At 39.0% G+C, this 9,352-nt stretch overlaps 1 protein-coding gene across 2 annotated transcripts; it reads left to right on the top strand.

The window, feature by feature from the left end:
• Nucleotides 1–1,009: 1,009 nt before the first annotated feature.
• Nucleotides 1,010–9,259, top strand: LOC131465598 (ubiquitin-protein ligase E3A-like). 2 transcript variants are annotated; one of them, XM_058638424.1, is made up of 11 exons: nt 1,010–1,266; nt 2,312–2,359; nt 2,722–2,809; nt 2,905–4,109; nt 4,749–4,893; nt 5,356–5,561; nt 5,921–6,085; nt 7,226–7,381; nt 7,466–7,539; nt 7,622–7,765; nt 8,001–9,259. In XM_058638424.1, the coding sequence occupies exons 3-11, from the start codon at nt 2,767–2,769 to the stop codon at nt 8,119–8,121; spliced, it is 2,259 nt and encodes a 752-aa protein (XP_058494407.1). In that variant the 5' UTR covers nt 1,010–1,266; nt 2,312–2,359; nt 2,722–2,766; the 3' UTR covers nt 8,122–9,259. The 2 variants fall into 2 exon arrangements, with proteins under 2 accessions (XP_058494407.1, XP_058494406.1); XM_058638423.1 differs by having other exon boundaries at nt 2,529–2,809.
• Nucleotides 9,260–9,352: the final 93 nt, after the last annotated feature.

Here is a 9,352-nt window from a genome sequence, read left to right as displayed (position 1 = left end):
TAACTGCAGCCAAGTGAAGGTGCGTTCAAGAGCCTCTATTTGAAAGCGATGCAAAACAAATACCACAACGTTATCGATATGGTATTCACTGAGGTTTGTTTATGGAGTCAAATAAAATGTAATAGTAAATAAAATGACAGTGAATAAGTTTCACTTTTATTTGATGTTTTTCTTTTTTTCTTTTTAAGTAACAGTACTTTTTAAAAATTAAATAATAAAATAAAACATCAAGTAAATATATTTCACAAAATGATTCATGTATTTGAAGCAGATTGTGAAATAAACGCTTTAAAGTTAGTATACACAGGGAAATACTCTAACTCTAACAATTCTGCACCACACGTACTGTTGCATTCCCCGGCTTTTTACCGCAGTCTTTGTGTAATGCGCCATCTAGTGGTGGCACAGTCGAATTTTGGACTCACTCTGATTATTAAATTTCCGAGTTGCTCTAAACCCAACCTGTGGAATCAAGGTGCCTTCAAATACAGTCGGATTACACTTTATTTAAATTATTATCATTACTGGATTTAGTTTTTGTTATTATCATTACTGGATTTAGTTTTGTTATTATCATTACTGGATTTAGTTTTTGTTATTATCATTACTGGATGTAGTTTTTGTTATTATAATTACTGGATGTAGTTTTTGTTAATATCATTACTGGATTTAGCTTTTGTTATTATAATTACTGGATATAGTTTTTGTTATTATAATTACTGGATATAGTTTTTGTTATTATCATTACTGGATTTAGCTTTTGTTATTATAATTACTGGATATAGTTTTTGTTATTATCATTACTGGATTTAGTTTTTTTCATTATCATTACTGGATTTAGCTTTTGTTATTATCATTACTGGATGTAGTTTTTGTTATTATAATTACTGGGTTTAGTTTTTGTTATTATAATTACTGGATTTAGTTTTTGTTATTATCATTACTGGATTTAGTTGTGGGTTGTGAAGAAGGGGGCGGGGCCTAATGAGGACATGATTTTTTGACAAGCCCGCGCTGCATGCTGGGAAACATGGCGCCGTTGTTTACAGGACGGCAGATGAGGGTGATTTTGCAGTAACTTCAAACTGAAAGTCTTGTGACTTGTTAATGTTGTCACGTCACGGCTTCATTTACCTGTGCTTCATAAACACTGACGAATTAAACCCGAGCGACGGAAAGCGAAAACAGACGCTGACAGAGTGAACGAAAAGAGAGGCTTTGTTTTTGCACCGTCACTGACACACACGACTTTGCTTCAAATCACAGGTCAGTCACTCTCACTCAACATCTGACTCTTACAAATACGTATTCAAAGTAAATACATTCGTGATAATATGAGATTAAAACACAACTTTAGCAGTTTTAGTTAAATGTGTTCAAACCTGGCAGCTCGTGGTGGATAAGTCCCCCATAATATTGTAAAGGTGGGAAGAAGGCTCTAAATAATGACATTTCAGCAGCGAGTAGAACGATTTCAACAGTGTTGAATAAAAATGATGTATCGTTCAACTTATCTGTGGTTAAATATACAGGGTTTTTGGTTTCCATGGTCATAAATGTTTCCACACGTTTTAAGTGCAGAAGCAGAATTTCTGTTTCACCACATTTGTGATAAATGTGTCATTTAGGTTAGAGTTTCTCTAAATGTCCTCACCAAAGGACCCACTACATAATAACAAACAGTATTTGAGGGAATTATTTGATAATTTATTATTGAAGTAGAAAGTAATCCAAGTACTTCTGCAGATTACAAAATGAAAAGCCCATTCGAGAACTCATTTAGGTAAAACCTTTAAAATCTCTCATGATTTTCATCATATTTCTAAAAAAAAGAAAAGAAAGGTTTTGTCTTCCTGTAATCTCAAATCTCTATATCTTAACTAGTATTTTCCCCCCTTAAAACTCCCTTTTTGTTTATGTGAATGTAAGTAACAATATGTAATATTCAACATGTCTACACACTCACATGTTCACAATAACATACATATTCATACACCCTCATTACATTTACATTATTTTAACTGTTATGTTTCTTTTTTGTTGACAGATTATATTGCTGCTTGTGTCTAGTTTTATGAATCACTGCACTTTTGTGTTTGCTGATATTTGACATTGAAGAGAGATTCCCCTCATAAGCCCAAATGGTTTTCTGAATCTCTCCAGTGTGTGTTTTTTGTTGTTGTTGAAAAATCAATAAACCGAAATCCATTTACCAAACATGTATAATAGGAGGGAACTCGTTAGATGGTAATCATTTGACTAACTACAAAATGTCAACTCTTAAAATAATGACATTAACAATTTCTTTCAGAGGATCTTCCTTTTTGACCTGTAGGAAGATACTTGGATCCAGCCGAATGTAAGTCACTCAGTTAGTTCAATGCACTAAGATAGTCAAACTAAACTAATTACAGTATGTGCTTGTTAAATATTTAGCTCTGTAGGGTTGCAGAGTATGGGCGTTGCAAGTATGTGTTTTTATGCTTGATGCTTCCCAGGCTAATTTCCCGTTTGAATATCATATTCAGGAACAAAGCGACTGCAAAGCTTCTCATTGAGCGCTACTTTCGGCAGTTAACCGAGGGCTGTGGAAATGGCAACTGCACGAATAGGTTTTGCGCATCATGTTGTGACTTCCAACCATTGGATAACAATTCAGCCGCTGCCAAAGCGCTTGAGTTGTTTAAGAATAACGCCAAACTCTGTCCTCACCCCTCCAAGAAAGATTCTGACATTTCCAACCCAGACTCCGGTGCTGACGAAAAGATGAGTGATATGGACGTTTGTTCCCCCAAAGAGGATTTTGCAGGTACTGTGAGACAGACCCTGACTTCAGGCATGTTGATTTTGATTCAGCACACCCTCTTACCCACTTAACTCATTTATTTTGTTGTTGTCTTGCAGATGTTCATCATCTCACAGAGAATAATGTGTCTATGATCCTGAGCTTCTGTGAGGAGGAGGGTGACTACTCTGCTCTGATCCGTGTCATTGGCAGAGTTTTCTCCAATTCAGAAGCTCTGATGAAGAGTTTTAGGAAGGATGAATCAAATGTAACCAATGACCTGGACTCAACAGATGTGGACAAACATGAAAAGCAGAGTGATCAACCCTCGGAGACAATGGGTGCTTCCTCTGCTGCTGCTCGACCAGATGAGTGTAAGGGAATGCTCCACTCCTGTGAGATCACTGTGGACGTGGATGCTGTGAGACGGGTGTATGACAGACTTACAACCATCGACCAGGTGCAGGCAGCTCTTGTGAACGCACTTGTTTACCTCACCCCAAATATGGAACTTGACCTAGATTACCTTGATGTGTATGAAAATAACCCTGATTACCTGAACATCTTCATCATTGTGATGGAGAACAACAACCTCCACAGTCCAGAGTACCTTGAAGTGGCTTTGCCACAGTTCTGCAAGGTGATGAGCAAACTGCCGGTGACTGGGCTCGCGAGACTGTCAAAGCACTGGTCAACATACGATATCCCACACATCCGACGTATGATGGAGACCTTCCAGCAGATCATCACTTTCACAGTCGTCAGCAATGAATACGATGCAGAAAATCTGGTCAACGATGATGAGACCGTGGTGGCTGCCACCCAGTGTTTAAAGGTTGTTTTCTATGCAAGTATCCTTGGTGGTGACGTGGACGTCGAGCACAATGAGGAGGAGGTCGAGGAGGATGAGGATGATTCTGATGAGCTCACTCTACATGAGCTGCTGGGTGAGGACAGGCTCTACAAGAAGGGTCCTCCGATTGACCCTCTGGAGAAAGAGCTGGGAGTTCGGCCTCTGGACTGCATCCAACCCGTCATCCCATTTGAGGACTTTGTAAACGAGTCGCTCAATGACGTCGTTGAGATGGACAAAGATTTCACCTTCTTCAAGGTCAACGCCGAGACCAAGTTCTCTTTTCAGAGTTGCCCTTTCATCCTCAGTGTCATCACCAAGAGCCAAGGACTTTACTACGACAACAGGATCAGAATGTACAGCGAGCGACGCCTCACCGCCCTCTACAGCATGGTTCAGGGCCACCAGCCCAACCCATACCTCAAGCTCAAAGTTCGCAGAGATCACATCATCGACGATGCCCTCGTCAGAGTGAGTCACAGCACGCTACACTACGTTACGGTTGACTCTGTTGTCAGATACTGAAATCCCTGTGAGGGCTGATTGGTTTGAGGAAAATATCTAATTTAGATAATAAATTATAAAAATTATAAGATATTATGATTTGATTTGTGTCATAAATATTTATGTCAAACTTGAGGAACAATTTTATTGTATAATAGATTTAAAAGAATAGTTTTTGGAAGTGTAATTGTGCTCTGCTGTTTCTGTGCACCAGCATGGACACTCGCTCTCACTGAAAATGGTGGAAGGAGCATATTTAGCTCACAGGGTCAGAGGAGCTGCTGTCTCCTGCTACCTTGTTTCATTCAATTTGAATTCATTAAAAATATTTCAAATACCCAGGTCACAAAATAACAAAATAACACGTTTGAACTCACTAATTGATTGTGTGCAATGATGTAAAACTTTGGTGCAGTGAGAGAGTGGAACTTAAACATACTAATAACATACTGTTTTACTGTTAGTACATTTTTATTGACAAAGAAACAATGGAACACTGGAAAACAGAACCATTAAATTGCAGCATTTGCTTAGAGAAGTGTTTCAAATGTTTGATTTCCATTTGAAAATGATTAATGATTTAATCCTTAATCCCCTGGGTTGCAGCTAGAGATGATCTCCATGGAGAACCCGTCTGACCTGAAGAAGCAGCTGTTTGTTGAGTTTGAGGGGGAGCAAGGTGTTGACGAAGGAGGGGTGTCAAAAGAGTTCTTCCAGTTGGTCCTGGAGGAAATTTTCAATCTTGACATCGGTGAGATAATTAAGTACAGTGTTTTTTATCTGCTTTAAATCTCATCCAAAAAAGATGAGTTGACTGATGTCACACAGGTACAAACTGAGGCTAAGAGAAACAGAAAAGAGACTTGAAAAGGTAGAAACAGCGTGTCTCTCAATTTCCATGAGCTCTCAAAAGCAAAATGGAAGAAGAACAGTTTCTGGTTTTTACGAGGGAACATTTGTTGAAGTATTTCCAAACAATGACTTCTTGGTCTATGTTGGTTGCCAGGGAACACAAACATACACAGGACTGCGCAGTGTTTTTTCCAGATCATGTTTTTATCCTCTTTTATTACTTGCAAAAATGTTTTTTTAAAGGTCTGGATTATAAAAATAAGAAAAACATCTTGAATCTTGAAAATGTTATCAGCTTTAGACGAGTGTTTGGATATTCTACTCACAAACTAAATAAAGATCTTTTTTTTCCTTTGAACAGGAATGTTCACCTATGACAACATCACCAAACTTTTCTGGTTTAATTCTTCGTCACTTGAGACTGAAGCACAGTACACTCTCATTGGCATCGTGCTGGGGCTCGCCATTTACAACAACTGCATCCTGGACGTCCACTTCCCTATGGTCGTCTACAGGAAACTAGTGGGAAAGAAGGGGACCTATTTGGACCTGTCAGACTCACATCCAGTATAGTAACTTTCTCTAAAGTTAATAGAAATGAAAACTTTGCTGCTATACCCAAACTTTCTATTTGGAGACCCACTTTTTTAAGAAGGCAAACGATCATGTATCAAATCACAGTATCAGTCATGTTGTTGTGACTCATTTACAGCCATATCTGTAATACATACTATCATTTTTATTTGGTTAATTAATCATTTCCAAAAGATGTTTTGGTAAATTCATTGTAACTTACATTTATAACTCAACTAGAAGGTCTCCTGTGATACATTTTACTGCTACAACCAAGACAAACATGAAACATTGTTAAATCCTCTGCTGTATGTATAATTCACACCAGTCCAAAAAGGCTTCTCTTGTTGCAGGTTCTCTACCAGAGTCTGAAAGGTTTGCTTGAATACACCGGTAACGTGGAAGAAGACATGATGCTCACCTTCCAGATATCCCACACAGACCTTTTTGGAAATCCAGTATTATACGATCTGAAGGAGAAGGCAGACCAGATCCCTGTTACCAAAGAGAATAGACAGGTGATGTGTTCGGTTTGTTATCTTGTCGTTAGACAGCCGTTCCTACAGGAAAGTGACGTTTTTGTTGCTTTGTAAATCACACACTTCTCCACACCAGAGTCCATTGACAAAAACAACAATTTAACGTCACAGATCACAGGAGTTGTTTGTCTATTTCTGCCTCTGTTTGTAAGTTCACTTGTGTTATTTGGCCACTTTGGTTTTTGAAAGCGTTTGTTCAAATATAATTTAAGCGACACAAAGTTACTGCTCATTAAGGCTGCACCTCCTGTCCTGTGAGTTTAAATAGCTGCTTTTGTCAATGGACTTTGGTGTGTGTGTGTGTGTGTGTGTGTGTGTGTGTGTGTGTGTGTGAGACACAAAATGAAGCCTTACGTTAGTTCAAGCAGGACACAGCAGTCGAACACCCCCAGTTGTGATCGGTTGACTGAAATGTATTAGTCACGCTCCAGACAAGGCCATTGTCACACCATGGCAGTCCATTTAAATAAGACTCCTCCCCCCTCGCTCATTTCTTGATACACCAGTACTGCGTCACAAAGGTTTGAAACATTGTTCAGTTTGCTTGGACTTGCTCTTTTGTGTTTTCCTGGATTGTGCTCAACATCTGAAAGAGTAGAACCATCTACTCTAACCGTCTAACTGCATTTCCATTTGTTGCAGTGATTCAATTATAACACAAGTGTCAGTATTCAGTCAGGAGAGACTGTCCAACTGTACGGTAAAGCAGTGAGCACAGTTAAGGTAATAAAGAGCTAATTAGATGAGTCTATTTTTCTTAATTAAAAATCTCAAACTATTAATTATAGTAGAACAATGTGACACTAAGCTTAGCTACCTGCCTGACTTTCTCCACCATGATCATTGTAGTGTAGTGTTTCGGTGCAGCAGCCAGATCCTGACTGCTGATGTAAGTACAAAATGTGTTTTAACTTCTTTGGAAGTGATGTAGTCTTGCTTTAAAGTCAGTGGACAGATGTTTCTGAATGAAAAACATTAGTTGATATTCAGTTTGTACCTCTTTTGATGTATTCTGCAACAACTTACTTACGTTACTTCCTTAACGTCTGTTTTCAGTTATAAAATGATACACTTGTATGCTGCGTATTAAAAAGGTGTGTTTTTATTTGTTCTTTACAGGAGTTTGTGGATCTGTATGCTGAATACATACTGAACAAGAGCGTGGAAAGACAATTCAGAGCCTTTAAAAAAGGTTTCCTAATGGTCACAAACGAGTCCCCACTGAAGTATTTGTTTAGACCGGAGGAAGTGGAGCTGCTCATCTGTGGGAGCAGGGTGAGGAAGTTAACCTCTTACCATTGTGTTTTTATTGTAACCAGTGTTTGACGACTTACACGACAACCCTGTGTGATTTCATAGAAACTTGACTTTGAAGCTCTTGAAAAGGCCACGGAATATGACGGAGGTTATAGCAAAGACAGTCCAATAATAAAGTAAGTCTCTGCAGTTATAATCTGATGTTTTTCAGAACTGACCAACATTTGCAAGAAACATTTCTTCCTTTTTCTACCACAGATATTTCTGGGAAATAATTCACTCATTTGGAGAGGAGCAGAAGAGGTTGTTCCTTCAGTTCACCACCGGCACAGACCGAGCCCCAGTCGGCGGACTGGGCAAGTTAAAGATGATCATCACCAAGAACGGCACAGACACAGACAGGTACGTGAGACTGAGGGACAGGTTTTTCTTTTTTCTGTCTCTAAAAAGACAACAAATCAGGTTATTTCAAATTAAATTTGAAAAAAGTTTGTCTCTTGCATGTGGCAATAATTTTGAACTCCTATTTTGAAGCCTCAAGATTCCCAAATGTGATATTTCCACACCCATAGACTTGAGCTTTGAGTATTTTGAATAAAAACCCTTTTATGCCATTTCTTTTCCTCCTCTCCTGCAGGCTGCCGACCTCTCACACCTGCTTCAACGCACTGCTGCTCCCAGAATACTCCTCCAAAGAAAAACTGAAAGAGAGGCTCCTGAAGGCCATCACTTACGCTAAAGGCTTTGGGATGCTGTGACAGATTAGGACAGGAACGTTTTCTCACTGTGTTTTAACAAACAAAGGGAGTATCTCTAAAATAAATCAAAACAAAATGCTGAGGGAAAAGCCATGAAACAAAATGCTGCAGTGACCCTGTGCCTAACTCATCAGCCTGTCACTCACCGAGGCCTCATAAGTTTCCCAGTGTCAGTGTGTCTCACTCGTGGTCCTTGGGATCCACTGTCCTGCATGTTTTAGGAATGCCCCTGCACCAACACACCTGATTCACATAAATGGCTTTGAATCAGGTGTGTTGGAGCAGGGAAACAGGAGCAGGGCAGTGGATCCTGAGGACCACGGTTGAGAAACACTGGCCTACGTTTTAACATGGCACGTGAAAAGGTTTTTAGTTTTTTTTCATGTGTGTTTTGTTTCTGAAAACACTTGGAAAGTGCACTTACACACAGTATTCTCATGAATGCCAGCATATGCCTTTCTTTTTTTAAATGTAGTTTGATTTGACTTAGAATTGTGCAGTTGTTCATAACGTAGCAGGAGTTAGTCCTCACCCACATCTGAGTAGACGGCTGATAATGGTGCTCTTCGGTTATGATTATCAGTGTGGTATGTACATGTATGACTGCTGAGCCACTGAGTCTCACTGCCGAGCTTGAGTTCCACAGTTTGCTGCCAGTGTGAGAGCCACCTCACCTCTAACCTGACGGTTATTTTAAAGTATTTGTGTTGTGCCAGTTATTTTGCGTTTGAAAAAGGACACTGTGTGTTGTGTTGTGATGTCATGGATCTGAGCAGATGATTTGCTTTCGTTAGCTCTGGGGAGTTTCAGAATGTGTTTACTGACTGGTCTGTTCAGACTTTCACATCCTGAAAAAGGTTCCTGTATTTGGTTAGTTTGCTGTAAAGTGCTGTTCATTGCACATGCGTTAATGTCTGTCTGAGTTGTAGAGTCACATGTTAACAGCTGTTTTATTTGGCCAAATATCTCAGGTACATAAATTATGTGCAGATAATGTGAAACTCGTGAATTAACAATTATGCAAAAGAAATAAAACCTATTGAAACTTTTAAATGTTGTCCAAAATATTGAACTCATGTTATTACTAATAAGACAGCTGTGAGTGCTTAACTGTAAGATTAAATGTGTCATTTTGTGACTTTGGTATTTAAAAATCCTTTGTTGTGATTGACCCAAGAGACAAACTCACCAAACGAGTAACCCTGTGTTCCCACAAGCTTAAAATACTGAT

Source organism: Solea solea, chromosome 9 (assembly GCF_958295425.1).
Source record: "Solea solea chromosome 9, fSolSol10.1, whole genome shotgun sequence".
NCBI lineage: Eukaryota > Metazoa > Chordata > Actinopteri > Pleuronectiformes > Soleidae > Solea > Solea solea.
The sequence above is the reverse complement of the archived record's forward strand: the minus strand, read 5'-3'. Positions and strand labels throughout refer to the sequence as shown.